The following is a 20,829-nucleotide window of genomic DNA, read 5'->3' as shown; positions in this document are numbered from 1 at the left end:
CTCTGCATCTAGCGTAAAAAAGAAGAGCACATACTACAGAGGGAATTTGTGTTACTTTATTGTAAGATTTACTTTGCCTATCAGCGTTTTGGACTAACCTATTTTTACTAGTAAAACCTGCTGCTGTGGCGGCCTTGCAGGGTAGCGCTCCTCCGGGTCGCTGAGTGGAGACAGCAGCTCTTTCTCTTCCATTGGAGAAAACACACACACAGGAGTCCTGATACTCTCTGTGTACTTGGGCGTCTGCGACGACGATGGAATGCTGTCATTTCCCTCAGAGTCTGATGATGAAGAGTCTGTATCGACAAACTCTCGAGACTTCTGAGAAGTCTTAGTGGGTGCCTTGGCCTTGCGTTTATCTGTAGCGGTGACAGCAGCTGTGGTGGGCCTCGGAGAGGATTTGGGCTCTTTTTTGATGCTTGGTTTCCGTGAACCCTTAGTAGCAGCTTTGGGCCGATGAGGCGGTATCTCTGGAGCTGGTTCGCTCTCCACTCGCAGCCCCCCTTTAGGTTCCTCCACCACTGGAGGCTTATCAGACTTCTTAGGTTGTTTTTTACCCACACGGATTCGTGGATTTGTGCTACCCTCGCTCTGGGCCGGGGATTTCTGCCGGCCACGGCCACCCTCTGCACCTTTTTGTGCCGCCCGTAGGTCCCTGCTGGGGGTGGGTACCGCAGAGTCTTTTGACCCCCCTCCCTGGCTACCATAGCCACGCCCTGAGCTGTTATCTCTGCCCTCTTTCTTGCATTTGGTGGGAACATTATTGTTGTCCACTGGAGACGCTGGGGAGAACTGTTTAGCCTTCTTGAACCAGTTGTCCAGCTGCCACTTGTTGGCCATGGGTTCTTCGGGCTGAATGGGTAAAAGACAACAAACAGAAGTGATAAATTGTCTTTGTAAGCAAAAACTGTGTGTGATCATTAATGTAGAATGTGACAGTCATGTCATTACTTCTGGTGATGCGGGTCGCGGGGGCTCATTGGCTTCGCTGTCTGTCGTGCTGCTTTCACTCTCACTGTCTGAGCCCGAGCTGCTCTCAGAGCCACTGTGGCTGCTGGAGTCATCCCTTGATTGATCCGCTTCTTCACTGTTATTGCTGTTGTTACAGAAGAGTTAAATAAAATTATTAATTATTATTTTTGCACATTGCAGTTAGGGGTCACATTGAGCATACTAACAACTGTATCCTAACCAGTGTTTTCAAGCCTTGTTCATGTAAAGGTGGACACCTTGAGATCCCACAAGTCTTTACACTATCACCTGTCCAAACCAACTTTCCAAACTTATGGCAAATCCGAATGCCATTAATTGCCAAGTTGTTTTGTTTTACCAAAGTTAATTTTATTTGACTTTCTATTTGGCCAAGACTTTTTGATTTCTATAGTTCAAAAACACCCAACACTACAACATAAGCTGGATAATAAATTTATATATATTAAAATCTGTGATCAAAACAGATTGTCAGGAGAGACCATGTCTCAAAAGCCCTGAAACAATACGTAAAATACACAATACACAGGAGAGAAACTTACTAAACCTTGCCGTCTTCTATGGGATAAGGAACATAACACATTAAATAAATTGGCAAGTAAAATACAGACTTAAAAATTCTAACTTGTGTCCAGATTTCTACCAGGTTTTAAGGTGCATCCAAGTTTACTGTGCTTTGTGCTTTACCTTGCTGACGTATTTCTTGAGACATTCTTGGCAGAATCCTGTTCAACATCACTGTCTTCACTGCTGCTTAGCTTCAGGTCATCTTCTAGCATCCTGAAATACACAAATAACTCTTTCAATTCTATTACAGCAGCGTAACTGCTGCCGGTTGGGAGTAAGGGCCATGTCAGTAGGACTACAGGCTATGCAATCAATGCATGTCTGATTACTTTAGGCTTCTTAACTCATCATAAATATTTGGTTTTGTGCCTTGCTCTCTGGTGCCTGAATTAAAAAAAAAAAAAAAAATGAACAAACAAACAAACAAAAAAACCCCCCTACAAACCCAAAATGAGAAACAAGGAAAAGGAAAAAATTAGGTACGTACGTGGGTTGATCTTCACAAGCTTTGGGCTGGTGACTGCTGGAACTCTTAGAAGAGCTGCCTCGCTCTAAAAACACAAGGCAGGGACACATGAGCAACATGTATGCCGTTAAATATTTGACGTTAGAAAGATAAAATGTACAAATTTACAGTATAATGGACCATTCGTGTCAAGGTATGGATTTGAAATGTGTGCAATACTCACTATGTCCACTTGGAAAAGGGTGCGACTCCTGATTCGAAAACACAAAACAACAAAACAAACTGAACTTGTTATTTTGTTTTTTAAAACCTTTTCTATAAATTCTGTCTGATCAATCTGGAGCTAAAAAAAAATGTAAATCAATGTGTTTGTGGCCATTTATGTTTACATGCAAGAGGTAAATGAAGTATCAGATTAAATATTTATCCCATCTCTGCAGACCACTACCAAAAAAAAAAGTTTCTCTGGATTTATCCCATGTGTAGTGTAAGGTCTGTCTGCACCACACACAAGTAATAAGCAAATAATTACGCCTCATTAATTCATCATGACACATAATCATTAGAATCTACCAGGGGAGCCATGCTGACCTTCGTAGGGAATGGAAACTTGGAGGGCTCTGTTTTGCAGGGGGTGTGGATAGCTGTCAGTGGAGGGGGCCACGACTGAGTCATTTCCTGAAAGACAGAATAAAATAAATAAATAAAAAAATATATAAAACCACACAGGAAAAAAGAATAAATGAGTTGTCACAGGTGTAAGCACTGTGATGCCCACTTTCACTGACTCAATTCCGTAGAATCGAGTCATTTTTACCAAAATGTAATTATGTACATACCTTCAGAATTTCATCCACACAGTTGGCATCCCCAGATCCCTAAAGACAGAAAACACCATGCTCAGCACATGTGTTCGGGATCAACATGATGTCAGTGTAGCAGGCGAGAGGTAAGTTCTATTTCGATGTCCGCGAGTCATTCTATAGGCATTTTACGGGGCCTGGGAGTTCGGTCAGACCGCGTGTAACACTTTAAGGTGACTTAATAATTGATACATCATTGTATTAATCATCATTGTAAATTCATGCTCACGGAACTTCCACTACTATAGATTTATAATTAACAAACTACCTTAAAAAAATACCCTTTACTGAGTAGTGATAGTTATCTGCATGAGAGTAAATTAAGCAAAGCTAGACCAACCCTTACCTCTACAGGCTGTGTGGGGATCTTGAGTTTGGAAAGTGAGGCCTTGCCATTGGACTTCATCTCACCCATGGTGCTGCTGTGCGACTGTCCACTGTAGCTTTCTGCTTGTGAGCTCTTGGGTTCTGCCGTTTCCTGGCCGTCCATAGGCCGCACATATGCTGTGGGCTTCTGTTGCATGGAGCTGGGTTTGGACATGAGAGATGGGGGAAAGGCCTGACTTGAGTGCTGTCCACTGCTAAAGGACGTATGAACTCGGGAGGGCGAGTCCCAGTTGGCCTCTCTGTCTCGTGGAGACTTGGAGCGGAAGCGCTCCTTGCTGTGGGGCTGCTCGGTAGACAAGGAGCTCCTTGAGTGGCTGTTGCTGCTGGAGGAACTCAAAGAGCCCTTGGCTGGACTTGATGTGTGCGATTTTGAGTGCTCTGACCCTACACTGTGTTTACTGGTCTTCTTTTCCCGCACTTCACCTCCGTGTCTTTGGCTACTGCTGCTGCTGCTACTGCCACCGTTGCCCCGCTGGCTGCCGTGCCCACCCTGAAGACCTGAGCGTTTCTGGGACTGGGATGAAGATCCACCTGCCGCAGAGCCAATAGGAGTCCACTTACTGCTCTGGCTGCTGCCACCGCCACTGACACCACGCTGGTCCCCACCAAACAACGGTGGGCCTGACTTTTCCTCAGAGGAAGACGAACTGTTAGAAGGTTTACCGCCAAGCTTTGGAAGTGTGTCACCAATAGGCTCTTTCATTTCGTCGTAATTGCCCAGCATGCTCTGAATACGGCTGGACAACTTATCTTCTTTGCTGGACTAAACAGAGAAGACAGTGGGAAAGGAGAAGGTGGGGCAGAGGACAGTGTGATGACGAAGAAAAAGAAAAAACAGAATTAGAGAAAGATACCAGAAAATCAATTAATTAAGAAGAAAGTAAATGAGAGAAATGAACAGAGGGAATGTGGAAAAAAGACAGAACAGTCATTATGGGCACAGTATCCACACTTGGCTTTTCAATAAAAACACTGAAAATGCAGTAAAGGTTATCAGTACTGAACAGAAACTTAAATAGAACCAAAATGTGCACAGCAAAGATGCAGATTTTAATCCAATAAAATAAAAAAAATACATAATTTTTTTTTTAAACCTGTGTCTCCCCAGTTTGCCTTAAAAACCAGAAAGAAGGGAAAAAATATATAAAAATGACCCATTACATACAACATGAACAGAGAGAGAGAGGCCTAATCACACAGTTTGTTCAAGCTGAGGCCAAATCAGCCCACACCCGTCTGTGAACTCAGATAAGGGTCTACCCAACACAGAGGTTAATCAATCACTTTGATGCTGCGAGTCCCAGGGAACCTGCCACCAATCAACCTCCACAGACTATCCAGTTTCACAGGCAACCACAGAGACTTGTACTTTGTCTGACAGATTCACACAGAAGGTGAGGACACAAGTCGTTATCTGTAGCAGGAAGTGGAACTAGCTTGGTCATGGTGTGCACTACATCCTGCTAGCATGGCCTGGCTCATATGTGTGCAGCTGTAGCATCACCGACTTTTATTAATGGGGGCGGTTAGTTTCATTCGGGAGTATGAGCATAAATGACTTGCTTTGTTATGACGTATTAACCCTCCAGTGGAAAAGCTACTACAAACCTCGCTGTTACCAGATCATTTACAGTGTGTTTACGAAATACTTTGTCAAAACAAAGTTGTATTCAAATTTGTACATATTGTAATGAACATTTGCAAAAAAAAATAAAAATAAAAAAAAAAACTGACAACTTTTTCCACGTGGCTCTTTTTGTCCACTGAAACAATCTTGGGAACCTTTTTTAGGAAAAAATTGTGTTGACTGCAGAAACATTGTTTTGGTTACTGACTGACAAAAGAAACACAAACCCTGAGGCAGTAAAACGTCAAAATAATAATAACAAAAAATGATGAGCGCAAAACACTGATGCAGATTTCCCCTCCACCTTTCATCAGTGTGAGATTCGTTACAGGTCCAATTTGCCCCATCTTTATGCTTCTCGAGACAGTCAAAATGCAAACATGGATGTTTCTGCAGTTGGTCAGACCTCAACAGTTTGTTGAAAATACCTTTTTGACATTCATATCGGTGGCATCTTTATTTTTAAAATATATATATGCGTCAGCCTCAGAAATTAGTTACATTCGAATGAACTCGGCACCATAAAATGTTACTACTCTGCTGGTCTACATCTGAGGCCACAGCTGCAGCTGCGCGCACGCATGGCCTTTACAGCAGAACACAGCAAACTTCCACTTAGTGAAATGTGAGGGGGGGTTACTCAGTCAAGCCGGAGACATCATGTCACTGTTTCTTTTCTTAAAAGCATTTTGTAAAAACAGAGCCAACGTGGAAAAAGAAATTATTTACTGCAAAAGCCTTTTTCTTTTGCAAAGGTCAGTGGCCTTTCCTCATTCAAACTCAGCGTTTTACTTTTCACTTCTTTGTCCACCTAAACACACAGGCCAGCACTTATCACTCACCTTTGGTACCCTTTCTATCCCCAACCTGTCAGGACACATTCTTCCCCACCACTTTGATGGCTAGCTCTAACTAAGGAGAGGAGCCTCTTACCCCTGCTCAATCTAGTTAGTGGCAAAGATTAGACAGGAGCAGAGAACGAAAATCCTCTTTATGATTATAGTGGCTGAGGAGGAGCTGGGAGTTGGCTGGCCTACATCTATGTGTGTGTGAACACAGAAAGAAGACACAGGTGGAAGGCAAGCTGCCATGATCTTGTGTTTACTTAGTACAGTTGCACTAAAAAAAAAAAAAAAAAAAAAAAACGAGCTAAACAAAAAACAGCTGTTGTCAATTTACCTAACTTTTTTGTAGTTTGTCAGTCTCGATGTGAGAGCATACAGTCTGAAAAAAGGTGGACTATATTGTCAGAAGGGCTTGTGTCGCATTTAACAACTTTCATACGGCTATTTATCCAAACGCTGCCCTACTTAACTTTCACTCCATCAGCTGGACATAAAACTAAAGAAAGAAGGATCTTGAAAGTCATATACCTCTTTTCCACTGAGCCAGTTTCAGGGCTGGTTCAGAGCCAGTGCCTAATTTTGAAGCAGTTCTTTGCAATTAGACAGGACAAGAACTGGCTCTTGGGCAGGAAAACTTGTTCGAGAATGGCACCACTCTTTGCTGATCTAGAACCAAGAACTGGAGGTGGGATTACTGGGACCAACAAAATCAACTAAAGCTTTGATGTAAAGTTTAGAAATCTGAGTATCATTTACTAGATTTGTATAACTGGAATGTGATTGACACCAGCACAGTTGATGCTAGTTATTTAGCTAAAGGCTAAGGCTAATAGAGGCTAACATTAACACTGTAGACATTCATTATTCTAAGAAACAATGTTATATAATTAGATAATTACAGTTTGTATAGATCGTAGTGCTTCTTGTTGTGCTTAGCGTCAGTTTTGCTGGGAAAGCTCTGACATCTACAGTGACTTAATGACAGTGGCCACTCCGCTCTGAGGTGGCTCTCTAGTCTGTGGAGAAGCAAAGCAGTTCTTACAAGGGTCACTAGCGGAAACAGCTCCGAGCCGGTTTAGAGCTGGGTCAGAGCTAGTTGAACCAGCTCTCTGCTGGCTCTGGCCCCTAGTTTATGTTTGTCAAAATGGGGGTATTACTAGCAAAGAAAAAAAAAACTTTGAATTTTTGTCATTTTTTTCAATTAGGGAGCTAACAAAACCTTTTTTGTTAAGATTTTTCCTGTAGTGACTAACTGACGTAAAAGTAAAAAGGAATTTTCAGACAAGCAATGCGGGAATTGAATCAAACTACATAAAGCATACACAAAAACGACCAAGCCTGAAGCTAAACATTCATCTTTTAACAAAGCAGGGAAAAAACGTAAAGCCACTGAAATGAGTTATGACAAAGCTGTACTTCTGGTAGTATGAGTAGTTGTCCCTTCCTGTCTCAACCACAAATTCCTCTAACCTGACTAATCAATGAGACCTACATGTTAACACTGACTGAGAGACGTACATAAACCTACCACTTTGTAGGGTTCAGGAAAGAGAGGGGAATTTGCTGGAAAGGCCTCTCCTCCTCCCTGTTGGATTTCTTGATTTCTCCTTTCTCTTTCTTTCATTCGGAGCACATTCCGGTCCTCACGGTTCATGTTGCTAAAAGCGCAAGCAGAACAACATGTCAGCATTAATACAAAATAAATAAATACACACAAAAAAGGAGACAATAGATTTGTGATGTCACTGCACTATTATGAAAGCGAGGCCATTGAAGGAAACACGTAACAAGTCTTTAAGTATTTACCTAGATCCTGAGTTTAGTAACACTGCTAATCTTTAGTTTTCCTGTGCTATGATAAAGCTTGCAAAGTTACACCAACTGATAAAAGTTTTAAACTATTCACAAAAAATGACACGGTCTGGCTGCCATTTTCCTGTGTCTAGTTCAAGTTGTGTGTTTTTTTTTCTTTTTCTGGCTAGCCACAAACAAGACCATCATTAATGTCACCACACACACCATCAACAGGGTGGATCACACAGATGATCTGCAGAGAAAGTAGTCTCTAATAGGTTTAGGACAGTCTAGACACTGTGGAGTAGCCTACTTCTTCTGCAATGATGTCCTACTTCTTACAATACAGGTGTTTTGGAAAAGACAGTGAAAGCTCTTGTTTAACACTCATTAACATCACATCCAAAGAATATCACATTCTTCACAGGAATAGCATAAAAATAATAAGAGGTTGTTAAGAGAATTAAAAAAAGCTACTGCTATCAAATTGCACCTTGAAGCCACTGCCTCCTTTACTGGTGCAAAAACACATCTCTCTGTCCTCAATGTCCTTCTGAACATAATGTGTGTGGTGCAAACAAAAAAAAAAAAAAAAAGCTATTTAGGGGAAGTATCCTAAAAAAGATGCATGGATTCACACCACAGACAGAAACAATACTAAACACACGAACATGTGATAAAACTGCTCAAACAACAAAAGGAAACGCAGAAGGTCTTTAAAACGTCCCACGAAACGTTCTGCTGGGTGGTATCTGGGATATCAAAACAAGGGAACAAGTTAGTCTTCATAGGGCAGAGCCAGCCTGACAAAAAACTAAATGTACACTTTGTTCAACAGAAAGCAACGACAAAAGCTACAAGCAAATTATCAGTCAGGCGTGTCACCTCTCGCTCTGCCTAAAGCTTGCAGGTGACAATGATTTTAAGGCTGTTGATAGAGTGCGATTATGCAGCAGCCACCTCCTAGATTATAAACACAGCGCAAAAGGTGCTTCAAACCTTTACTGGGTATGAATGACAAGATAAATAGATGAGCAGAAGATTCCTGCCAAAGAAAATAAAACCCTACACACACAGGAAAGTCACACTACAGCTGTGAAAGACAAGTTAGATTAGGAAATTGAAACTGTGAGTTTCAAGTCAGAAGTGACACATCCAAAACATCAAAACTGATAAGGACCCACAATCATCTAATATTCTTACAAAAGTGGCAGCTAATGAGCCCAAAACAGTTGGGTTCCAAGTTCGCTGCAACTTCTGACTGGCTATCCGAAAGCTTATCAGTGAATCTCAACAGTCATTTCCCAACCAAGCCCTTCACTAAGCTTATGCCTGTTTTAACATCATCAGCACCCAACTAAAGTATCAGTTGTTACTCATAGCAGACAATATGATTTACACACGTTAAACCAAAGTTCAAGAAGCGACGCGCCACTCGCATCCGTTTCATCAGACGGGGCCGTGAAGAAATAAAGTTTTCAAAAAAAGGATCTGGGCTATTCATAACCACCTTCACTGCTATCATTTCTGGACTTTTGTTTGCCTTTGCTGAGTGACCACAGTTTGGACTGAACGCTGTGGAAAAACCACACTTTTAGAGGGAAAGAATATAAACTTGCAACAACTCCACATCTACTCAATCTAAGCGTGGAAGATTTACTGCAACTAGCACATTTTGCATGATGTTAATTATTTTGTTTAAATACTTACACACGCATGCGGTTTATGCTAAAGCTGATGTCATAGCCTGGAGTAAAAGTTTCACCAATTGTATTCAGACATATGACACTAAATCATGATGTTCCAAGGTTGTTTTTAGTATTGCCGGTACTACATAAGCATGGACATGAGTCTGTTGATGTTTTGGAGGAGGACGGCATGTGTGAGCGGACCACTGTTAGAGTGCTAAATTATCAAAGGCCTCAGGCCCATAATCATTTGTAAACATTGCTTATGTACATTGCCAAACTAATTGGCCTTATCTGTTGGTTCTTACAGCGTTACACCCATTCTTACTGTGTCAGCAAATAGGAGGATCAATTGTTACTGGGTTCAACAATGTGGGTGTATACATTATAGAGTTTAACAGCCAGATGTTTCTTATAATTATAACTTTACTGACAAGTGTTGTATCTCCCAAGAATTTATCTTGGTAAAAATGAAAAATTAATCATAAGCTCGCTTTTCCCATGTTAAACTAATATCTACTCCATATGAAAAAAGGAAAGCCTGCTTTTGGTTTTGAATAAATAAGGAAGTACACCAAGCGCCCAAATGGAGTAAAGAATGTGAAAAACTTGTTGTTGGGGTTATGATGTGGCTGTGTGAATGTGGACCGAGTATCTGAGCTGAACTGGTTTTTAATTTGGCCTGCAGTTTGATCAGCAGTAAAACTCTAACCAGGTTACGGAGAAGCAAATAAAAACACAGTTCAACAAAGCCTTTATATGAATAATGAAAAAAGTTACAACGTAACTGTAAACGTTCCACTCATATCTAGACACCTTTTCTATTAATTTGTAGCAAAAATTCTACATAAGATGACCAAATAGAAAAACACTGACTTTTTTTAAGAAATACAATGTGGGGCTGAGTCTTGTTTTATCATAGTGGGCTAATCACTTGTAAGTCGCTTTGGATAAAAGCGTCTCCTAAATGACTAAATGTAATAGAAGTTCATTCTGTAGTGGTTGTATATCAAGAACAGATTCCCAACGTGTTCAAATCAAAAACACTGACAACACACACATGCACACACACACACGTGAACTTGTGTGACTCCTGGAAGTACTGTCAACCCACTAAACCTCTGTACTCACTGCCACTTTGTCCCACATCAAAACATGTACTATTTACTGTATGGTGGATGGGAGGTTTGTGTGTGGAAGTGTGGCCTAGCATCAAAAAAGACAACAGGGTAGTCACTGCATAAAAACATTATGCAATGGAGAAAGAAACGTGACAAAGCAACTTCTGCAGCATGGTGGATAAGATGAGCCCAGTTGTAGACATAATACTCCAGAATTGGCTAATATCAGGCTGTATTTCTAATATACTTGCCAATTTAATTTCTAAGCATTGTAAGCTATACACCATTAAATGGGCCAAACTGAGTGTATTGTTTATTCCTTTAAGATGGCAGAACAAAAATAGCAAAGACATAAAATGTGGCTCAAAGTCAGCCACTCTTTACCTGTTGACTACTTGTGGCTAATCCCAATACCAGCTGTGTGTGGTAATCACCTGAGGCAAACCGTGACATCCATTTTACTCCTTTAGAAGTGAAAATATAAGAAGCACAGATCACAAATCAACACTGGTTCGGATATTTGGCCAAGCCTGCATCCAGGGCCCGAGCGCTGTAGTGGAGTGTTGATTTAAAGCACAGCAAAGAAAAGTAAGCAATGCAGATAGTTTCAAAAAGTTTGCATAAGCAAATCACATCTTATGTAACACGAGCTTGATACCGATTACTATCAAAATGTACCGGTCAGCTATGTTTACTCTTAATACCGCACCAGTATGGGCCAGACTAAAAAGGTCAAAGTCTGTTGGGTTGAAATAGCTGTTCACTCTGTACCTATATTAATCGGCTCATCTCCCTTTTTCTAAGTCATAAAATGAGAGCTAGGCCATGTTCTGAACCCATGCAAAAAAGGGGAAGAACTGATGGTTATCTGAATAGCATGAAAACAGGACTGGCCTTCTGTGACAGCCATTATGTAAGGCCAACAGAAAACATTTGACTGGGACTTGTGTGTATGTATGTATGTATACACACACAGACAGACAGACACACACACACACAGAAAGCCAGAGAGTGAGAGAGTAGAAAAGGGAAGTGCTTTATTTCTACTCAACACCAACAGACAAAAGTAAAGCAGCCAACTAGTTATGCATTTCTTACCCTGACTGAGAGGCCATGGCCCCAACCACTGAAACATTGGAAGGAGGAGGGGAGGAGGGTTCAGAGGATCTCCCAGGGATTCAAAAGTATTCTCGTCATTACTTGTCAGCCTAAATTTCTACTCCAACCTCCTTCAGGGAAGACAGCCTGGCCCTTTTCTAAAAGTATCGGCCGTAGGCTTCCAGCTGCAAGAGTAACTACAGTTTCTTTACTCAACTCGAAGGTACAGTGTATTTCCTTGGAGTGGAGACAAATCTGAATTAGGGAGGGGAGGTGACTCCTTGTTCTCGGGAGATACCACGTCGGCAAACAGCGGGGGTAGTCACATGCGAAGCTAACGACAGAAGCAGCCTCAGCTTTTGTTTCTCTTGGCGTGAGAATGATTAAAGTGAAAAGAGGGTTGAGGGTGGATAAGTATATGGGTGAGTGTGTGAATGTTAAGAGTGAAAGATGGGACAATGGAGAAAGATTTGGCTCCTTCTGTTCACACGAGCAGCAGACAGTCCTAACAGTGCCTCTTAACTTAAATGAACAATGGTGAGCCAATTTTAAACTTCAGCCATGAGGAAAAACTGCTCGGCAAGAAGCAGAGGAATCATTTAGCCGCAGTTAATTAGGAATATGAATTATCTGAAGGAAGCGCTTAAGCAAGCACAAGGCTCAATGCAACAATAAAACACAGTTATGGTAATGATGGATATCAGGGCCTGAAAATTCATCTTCAAAATGGGGGGTGGGGTGGGGGGGGAATTCCCCATGCTTCACACCAGGTGGGGATTTACACAGTTTAGGGGGGAACCTACTTGCAAGCTTGACTGCAGATTTCACCTATTTCTATCCTAGTTGTCAGTCACGTACCTTACATGCTGTACGTAGTAATGAGTCATTCCTGTTACTCGTCTATGTACTCATCCAGTACTACAAAGAAATTATTTCCAAACTGTCACAGATAATATTAAGTGGTATGTATTTAAAGTCTCAACCTTGTCTAGTGTTGTGGCAACGAGCCTCCTTCATGTTTGTCCCAGTTTTGCACAAACTGCCACCTGCTCTCACAGTTTTCTTAATACCTAAAACTCAAAAACAAATCACTAGGTTGAGGCCAGAGATTGTTTTATACTGTATACACAGAAGCAGATGACTGGTTAGCACAAGTTGAATAAATATATGTTTACACATTAAGAGCGCGCTGATTTTGGCACATCTTCGTTTCCAACAGACTTTTGTTTGAGAAGTCCTAATAGGAACTAAAAGTTGATCTGACTGGTTTATCGAAATCATAAATCTGATTTAAGGAGACATAAAATGCGGAGACATTCTTGTAAGACGTGTTACTCAGGTTACAACTACACAAAGACGGTCAGAATTTTTTCATCAGGTTTGCAGTATGTGATGAGCGAAGCCTCTTGACTCGTGTACAATCTTTAGCTGTACACACAGCGGTGGTGTGTTGAAGCCTGTTTTCCCCACTGAGAGCACACAGACACACAGTGCAACAAAACATTTCAGTCCCAGAATTAATGTCAAGTAATGACAGCTGATCCAGTCTGTCATTTTCAGCGTCAACAGTGAGGATCAGTATGATGAAAAAATAAAGAAACTGACAAAACACCGTCTGTGCAGCAGCGGGGCTGTGACAAGAGCCACGATATTACGTTTGCCCGCGTATTAACAGAACGATCAGTGCCTATCTTCCCATCTTTAGATGAGAAAGTAGACGCCACCTATACACATTTCACCCGAAAGGCATCATTCAGTTAAAATAAAGGACCACCTGGTATCGGACATCTTCTTTACATCAGGCTGCCCGACAGACATCACAATGTTGTCTTGGCAGCGTTTATTTAACCCGCTTCACTCGATCCAGCTTGAGAAACAGCCTCGGCTAAAACTAAAGTTTAGTTCTTAGTTTTCACCTAGTTATCCATAACACTGTATTCTGATGAACTGGCCTTTTGCTTATTTAGGTTGTTTTTCCACATATGTAAATAAAGCAACGTTTTAATTATTTCATGATCTAAAGAAACAACAGCTGAACTGCTAAAGGATGTCAGTAGCTAGTATTCCATCTCTTGATTTTGAAAATTCTATTTGATGGACTTGGTAAATGGTAAATAGTCGCTTATATAGCGCTTTTATCCAAAGCTCATGTTGATTCCCATTCACACACACACTGATGGTGGTGGCAATGCAATGTGCTCACCTGACCCACCAGGACCAACTTGGGGTTCAGTGTCTCCTAAGGACACTTCAACATTTAGCCAGGAGTGGGAATCAAACCCCTGACCCTGTAGTCCATGTTCAACTGCCTTACCAGGTGAGCTACAGCCACCCTACTTGACATATTTAACTAATTTGATTGTAAATATTTATAGAATTCAAACTTATCAAAAAACACATCCAATCGGTCCAATCTTGCAGTTCCACATCAAAACGTTTACCTTATTATTCCTGACAGATTTTTCTGCCTACTTTGTACCTCACTTGTAGGTCTCTTTGGATAAAAGCTGGCAAATTACTAAGAGGTAAATGTAATTAGAATGGAATACGTAAAAGATAATTTTGTTAAACATACTAGTTAAATTAAAAGGCAAACATTCTTTTTTAAATTAATTTCCCCCCACAACTTCACTGTTTAATTTACTTCACTTGTCTTTGATTTAATAATAATGCAGAAGCGATAGAATAAAATAAAGATGATTAAGGCAAAGAGTGAAAAAGTAAGAGATTGTTTAAAAGGAGGATTACTCTACATAAAACTAAGCTTAGTCTAAGACAGGCTTACAATCATATAAATTTACAAAACAGCTTTACAGGACAATTAGGGACAAGATCCACCGGGAAGACAGCAGCGCTGAGGCAGCAGTGATGGGGGAATACATCCTCCCCCTCTCTCTCTGAGAATGGTACGGTCCACCTTGTCCCATAAAAGGAGATGTTATTTTACACCACAGGGCCTCTCCTCCATGTGATGTCACTGCCCTCAGCCAAGCCCCAACCAATCAGAGCTAAGCTTCCCGTCAACAACCTCCCCTCCCCCCCCTCCCCCCATTATGCCCCGGGCACAGGGCAAAGCACCAGTCCTGGCTCTTAAAGAGACGGCGCATAGTATCCAATGTGCAGGTTCTAACAAATGGGAAACCTTTTCATCAGCCACAAAAGATGATGACACATGTTAACAAATGTGTTATCACATGTTGCAAGGTCTTATCTCATCTCACAAATGACAACAACCATGCCATTTCCCTTCTCCCTTATAATTGTAGGTACTCTCACTTTCAGGGTTCATTTTACCACTTTCTGGGACCCTCTAACGCTTGTAATATATACAAAATGTTAGTTTTGTTCCTAAAATTTTTTGCCTTTTTCAATCCTTTTTCAGAGATTTTCCTCTGCAGAGCTAGAGATGATACCTTCAATTGTCTCATTTTGACAACCAATTAATCAGTTTCCAATTACATATGACAAATACAATAATCAAAGCTTCTTATTTGAGTTTCACTTTGCTTGAACAATTACTTATCAACTGTCGCAATAACTGGTGATCATTTTCTGTTAATCGATTAAAGCAGTTATCAAACAAGCACGTGAACCATAAACTTCTCTAGGCCAGAAACAGCTACATGCGGCTCATCTTTGACCTAATGTATAAAAGAAAACTCTGATTTCTGCAGCATACATTTTGTCTCCTGTTGTGCCTCCCGTACACTCTGACCAGGTGCCAGTTCCCCTGACTGAAATCAAAGGTCCTGCTGCACCACGGCTGCCCTAAAACATACATTACTGCTTGGGTTGCATTTTTTTGTAACCTAGTCAGTATGATGTGCTGTTTAATTGTGGTTAAACAGGATACTGCAAAGAGCACAAGAGTAAAAACAAGTCTGAAAACAAAGCTCTGATAAAGAATGATGAAGCACAAAACTGGGAAACTTCCTTTGACTAGTCTTATGTACTACTGTTGTGTTGAATCATTTTCTTTTGAAATGTAATCTAAAAAAACAATTTTCTTATTAATTTCTGTTTACTTCCGTGGGCTGGTCACTTATTCTGTGCACATCAATTTTATAGGGAATTTACTTTTATGAATAGAAGCAGGTGACTATTCTTGCTGGCTTACAACCAAGAATATTCCAAGCTCATTAAACAGAAATGTATCTGCACATAAAAGGCATTGTAATACTGATGAGCTGGAAATCTTGCAACCTTTGAGACACACTGTGCTGCCTAAGATGACCACACAAGATCAAACGTTTGAAGAACCTTCAATATTAAACAAAATATTGCCTCTGGTTAACAAGCCCCAACCAGTCACCTGTTAAAGAATTCCCTTTATCTGATAGATGCAGTGTAAAAATAGCACTTTAATGCATCTGAAATACAAGTTCTGGGTAATGGTTACAGCCAGTGTCACCACCCGTGGGGGTTTTGAAAAAAACCTGTGGACTGCAGGAATTCTAGAGGGAGTGTCCGTTCAAATGGAGCAAACCTGCCTCATATAAGCAGCTGTTTGGGGAGGAGTGCTGTTAAGACCCCATGCAGTTAGGACAAATATAATCAGAAACTGCTGAAAACTGAATTTTTATTCTGAATTAACACTTTACTACACAAGCAAATTACTTTTTTAAGGATACTTTAAAAAAAAAAAAAAGTACCACTGTGGTAGAAACTTCTCATTTACAGAACAGGAGTAAAAAACATTAATATTATGTCAAATGTCAAAAAATTTAGCTGAGGATGTTTGAGGAAGAGGATGGCAAAATTAGGTTAAGGCTAATTGTTTTGTAAGAATTCCTTAGTTCCTGTTTCAGTGAAAAGCTCGACAATATTTGTTTGTGGCTTCAGCTTAGCTCCAATTAACATATCAAAACAGGTCTCCAAGCCTTGATTGACGTGTTCTCCAAACAACGGCTTATATCCATTCATTCAGGCAGGTTTGAAGCTTTGAACTGACTCACAGCCTGAAATGTCTCCACTCAGCAGGCATGCATTATCTGAATCGGAGGGGAACTGCTAGCATTTACCAATCAGAGCCTGGTGCTGGGATACTTCTTCACCTACAAACCAAGTAATCACATTCATTTAGCAGTGTTTTAATATTTCAATGATGACGCTACGTACAGCTTGAAATTCAACTGCAAGCCTCTAGGTTGGTGGCACCTTTGTAACCTAAAAGCTAAGATTGTTACCTTATCAAATGGAAATGCTCTCACTTGCTGCACTGACACAAGTGGAAAAACCTTTAGGGCACTTTTTTCGACACAAATCGTTCACAGTACGTGTCACACACAAACGTAAATTATCTTGGCACCTTTCCAAGGAGCCTACTTATTTGGGCACTTGGATATGAAGCTTATGAGGATATATTTTACGTGGCCCTCTTAACTCATATGTGAGCTATGGTGAAGTTTAACATTTACAATAGCGCCATAGGCCCTGACTCAATATACTATTTTGTAAGTACAGTTTAAAAATCTCCATGTACAGCACATTTAACTGGGCTTTTAGGATCTTGGATAGCTCTTGTTCTAAAACTGTAAAAAAGTGTTAACCTGTGTCATGTTAAAACTCTAAAAAAAGTCTTAGTAGCAGAGGCTGACATGTCTCACAGTGGAACATTTGCCACAAAGGTGTGAAAGCACCTTGAGGTGCTAAAGTACTGAATTATATTTGACCACTGTTTTAATAAAAGGAGTACTAGGTGCAGGAATGAAACCCAGTTAGTTGCATTAAATTGCAAAAGCATCGTCAATTGTAGCTGATGGTTACATACATCTTTTACAGATCAAGCCTAGATGTTGTTATTTCAGGTTGAACTAAGAGCTGAAGCAAGAATACTTCATTCTGCATTATCAGCCCAAGAAAGGCATGTAACCACTCCTGAGTCACAGTAATTTTACCTTCTAATAACGATTACCCAGCTGAAACATGAGCTAGGCCATTAAAACTGCAGACACCATGCGAATTTATACTGCAGCAAGATTTATCACACAAGATAACAACAACAAAAGGTCAAACATTACTCCATCTCTACTGAGGAATTTGGATTGCTTCATAGTTTTCCATATGTCAGTCACAAGTTTATTACTCAGTGAACAGTCTGGACTAAATCTGACACTATAGTTTCTGTCCTACCTAGAAATAGAAACACTAAACTATAGCTTACTATGCTGAGCCTCAAAATTAACCTCTGCATCCCCACATGCTTTGATACATTCCATTGCTAAACATAAACAGTAAGCAAATCACCAGTTGGTGAACATTAAATAGCATAATTCATAAGTTTGCACGTTACAGTGCATGCACTACATTAGTTCCTCACGTTAGGAATAATGAAATCCATGATTATTTATGTAAGCATTACTACTTGTTCACACTTTCATATTTTACTTTTCATGTCACCTACCCAGCACTTTACCTCGGAAATTGTTATGGCAATTGAATTTATGGCAGTGCATCGGAAGTACGAGCGCTGCAATAAGCTATTACTGATAATATAATTTCCAGACCTGTTTGACAGTATCTCGTGGCAGATCTGTGAAATGAAAAGACCTTAATGAGCTTCACCTCCACGGGACCATGTAGCCACATGAGAGATTAACTCACGTCCTAGAGAACAAAAGCTGAAGAACAAATGCACGAGGTCAGGACACAGTGAGCAGCATATTTTTTTGCTGTGTGCGCAACAGTATGGAGAGATTTAAAAAAAAAAAAAAAAAAAAAAAGGGCTGCTGATTTCCGATTAGATTTGAGCTAATTAAACTGACAGGCTCTGAAAGAGTCTTCAAACAACTTTGTACAAAGTTCTCTTTGCAAAAGAAATAAGACAGAGTTCTAAACTAACTGGAGATTTTGTACAATAAACAAACCAGATGATTGTGATGGCAAGATAAAGTAGTAATCTCAACAATTTGGTTAATTCAGCCAATGCTTATTCATTTTAAGTGAGAAGTTTGTACACTTGATTGTCGCTGAACAGGCTAAAACTAGCTGTTGCATAATTTCAAACATCCAACCTGCAAGACCACGCTACACTACTACCACAATGTACAATAGTCACGTCTAAGCCAAAGAAAATATGAACCCACTCCTCTGTCTGGAATGGACAAACAAGTCACCATAACATCTCAACAGAACATGAACATGTGCCCTTTGCTTGGCTACAGAGGAAACAGTTACACTAAAACCACAGAGCAGAGCCTAAACAGGAAGTGAAGAGGATTTTATTGCGAGCTGCATCACAGGGAGCACAAGACAATAAGTAGAAAATCTCCATGGTTTTATACATGGACCACATTAGTCTTATTATGAACCTTTTTAACAAACAATTACAAGTATTTCAATAACCTTCTTACTTTGGTTGCTTTGAACCATTTTATTACTACAACAATTTACCAAAACTGTCATTTAGGAGTCACCTCATTTTGAACATCACTCACTCTGTTAAAATTAATCCAAAAACACAAGCCCGATAATCTTGCAGTCACTTGCTTCCATCTCCATCCTCCTTATTCAAATACAAAATTGTTTAAAGTAACATAATGTAAAACTCTATAAAGTAAAAATAAATATGAAGTACTATGACAGTTAGACCACCTTTTCTCATAACATGTTGTAAAAATCCATCTGAGAGCATACTACAGTTATGTAAAGCTGTTTTAATTATTCAATTTTCAATATCAAGCATCCGTTACAGCCTGAAACTTAAAGCGTATTATAGACTGACCTTACTTCAATACTACTTTAAGCAGAAAATTATATTTACCTGGCAATGTTAAATAAACTAGTGTCTTAATGTTGTAAATGCTGTAGTTAGTGACACTGTTTAAACGACTATGGGGATGTTTTCTGTGTCTTAATTAACTATGAAGGCCTAATATTTTCTCCTGTTATGTCCATATGAAATTGAAACAAACAATCTGCAGCTTAAAATGCAGCCACAACACAAACAGCCTAAAATCTCCATCTTCACCTACTGTGCCAAGTAAGTTTAAGACCTCAGGCCCCCCCATTAATAGTATGTGAAACTAAGACAAAGCTGTTGATTGATCAGTGATACTGAGAGTGAATCTGGACTTTTGTATTTTCTGGCCCTCCCCCCCTCCCAACTGTGGCAAATAAAATGGCTTCCTAAAGAAGCACTTCAGCTGCCCATTTGCTAGTCCAATGTTAAACACATAAGTCTGTTGAGCTGCTATTCTGCACTGTAGCAATTCTGAGGTAATTCGTCAGCCTTCAGGGACTGATAGGAGAAGCACTGACAGTAATCTCACATAGTAAGAGCAGGACATGATGGGCAGTGCTTACTGGAAAACAACCCAAAAGTTTTTACTGGTCACTGTGAGCAACCTGACGACGGTTATGAGCCTCGAATTAGTTTAAATATACTACTTCTAACACGTCAAGTACATTCGGGCAAATAAAATAAACATTTCATTTGCACAACTTCGACTGTTTATTTAACGTTAGACTCTAGTTAATTCATAAAGTTTATTTCCATAAATGGTGAGCAACTACTGTTTGTTTATCATTTCTATGTATTACTACATCTACTATGTCTCTAAAACACAGTCGTGCCAGTTAACAAACTTAAAGTTGAAGTTTATGTCAACCATGGCTAAACCGACATAAACATCAGACGTCATGACCTGTTAGCTAACATCACAGGAACCATCACCAACCACTGCGACGTTTGCCTTTATGTGTGCCTAAACTAGCACACACATAAAAAGGTAGCACGTACGAGTCTGTTTACAGCGTTATTTGTTTTTCTCAGCAATCCGTATTTTATCCCACCAGAGCACAAAGCTAGATCAAAGGCAGGATGCTAACACGATACCTACAGCACAAGCTACCTGCATATTTGCTTTAGCGTAATGTTAGCTAGCCAAACATGCTACAAGGGTCTGGAGGCTAGGCTAACGGCTAGCTAGCGTCAAACCCATTGATTTTTCGCGGAAATTTCAATTAACATCCGCTACAACCGCCAGATACCCACTAAGTACAGTTAATCAGCCTTTAGAGTCTTTTGCCGTATGGAGCATCCTTACCTCTTGTCTTCTTTTTAGGCCCAAACCATTCTAGCTATTGGAAAGCTCTTTTCTCTTTGTCTTTTCCACTTCCAGTAACACGCAAAATGAACTAAACAAAACGCTACAACAGCTAAAATACTAAAAGCAAATGGGTGGTCTCCATCTTTTCCTCAAAACGCAACTGTACATCGAGTGAAAAACACAATAAAATCATCTTAGTCTTACGTTTATCATATTATTCCTGCACAGAAGTCACTGATAGGTAATGCTGCTAGCTAAGTTAAGTAGCCAGCAGGTACCACAGACAGAACTGGATGCATGGATGGCATCAAGCGGTGCTGCCTTCAGTTGCAG

The 20,829-nt window shown here is 40.2% G+C and overlaps 1 protein-coding gene across 4 annotated transcripts in view; it reads right to left on the bottom strand.

Moving 5' to 3' along the window:
* Positions 1-20,829, bottom strand: part of aff4 (AF4/FMR2 family, member 4) — a 31,724-nt gene extending 10,895 nt beyond the window's left edge. Inside the window, exons 1-10 of one of the 4 annotated variants that reach the window (XM_067491921.1) lie at positions 20,701-20,829; positions 7,274-7,403; positions 3,233-4,036; positions 2,863-2,901; positions 2,615-2,701; positions 2,247-2,274; positions 2,045-2,108; positions 1,678-1,770; positions 952-1,096; positions 99-852 (exon numbers count right to left, since the gene is read on the bottom strand). In XM_067491921.1, the coding sequence (XP_067348022.1) occupies positions 99-852; positions 952-1,096; positions 1,678-1,770; positions 2,045-2,108; positions 2,247-2,274; positions 2,615-2,701; positions 2,863-2,901; positions 3,233-4,036; positions 7,274-7,399 (2,140 nt within the window). In that variant the 5' untranslated portion in view covers positions 7,400-7,403; positions 20,701-20,829. Of the gene's footprint in view, positions 1-98; positions 853-951; positions 1,097-1,677; positions 1,771-2,044; positions 2,109-2,246; positions 2,275-2,614; positions 2,702-2,862; positions 2,902-3,232; positions 4,037-7,273; positions 7,404-11,446; positions 11,697-20,493 lie in introns of those variants that run through there. The other 3 variants (XM_067491920.1, XM_067491919.1, XM_067491923.1) reach the window with 3 other exon arrangements.

This window comes from Channa argus, chromosome 22 (genome assembly GCF_033026475.1).
Source record: "Channa argus isolate prfri chromosome 22, Channa argus male v1.0, whole genome shotgun sequence".
NCBI classification, from domain to species: domain Eukaryota; kingdom Metazoa; phylum Chordata; class Actinopteri; order Anabantiformes; family Channidae; genus Channa; species Channa argus.
This window is presented reverse-complemented; position numbering and strand designations above follow the sequence as displayed.